Consider the following 212-nt stretch of genomic DNA (forward strand, 5'->3'; position numbering starts at 1 on the left):
GGACTGCGTGGCGTTGGAGGGTGAGAGGGGGGCGAGCAGCTGAGGGCCCTGCCGCACGTTGAAGAGGAGCCGGCTCAGCTTCTCGGTGATGACCGTTGCCATGATGCAGCCGAACGCTGGGTCACGCAAAACAACCTTTGGGATGGGAAGGAAGTTTTGCTGTGGGGTTTAATAGTGACGGAAGGAAAGGGGAAAGGAAAAAGGAAAGGGGA

The 212-nt window shown here is 58.0% G+C and overlaps 1 protein-coding gene across 1 annotated transcript in view; it reads right to left on the reverse strand.

Annotated features, from left to right (window-relative positions):
* The window catches only part of PAQR7 (progestin and adipoQ receptor family member VII), a 1,032-nt gene extending 930 nt beyond the window's left edge, over positions 1–102 (reverse strand). The window contains exon 1 of the mRNA XM_010186056.1: positions 5–102. Coding sequence (XP_010184358.1) covers positions 5–102 — 98 coding nt within the window. The remainder of the gene's footprint in view (positions 1–4) is intronic.
* Between the last annotated feature and the right edge of the window lie 110 nt (positions 103–212).

Source organism: Mesitornis unicolor, unplaced genomic scaffold (genome assembly GCF_000695765.1).
Source record: "Mesitornis unicolor isolate BGI_N332 unplaced genomic scaffold, ASM69576v1 scaffold31256, whole genome shotgun sequence".
NCBI lineage: Eukaryota > Metazoa > Chordata > Aves > Mesitornithiformes > Mesitornithidae > Mesitornis > Mesitornis unicolor.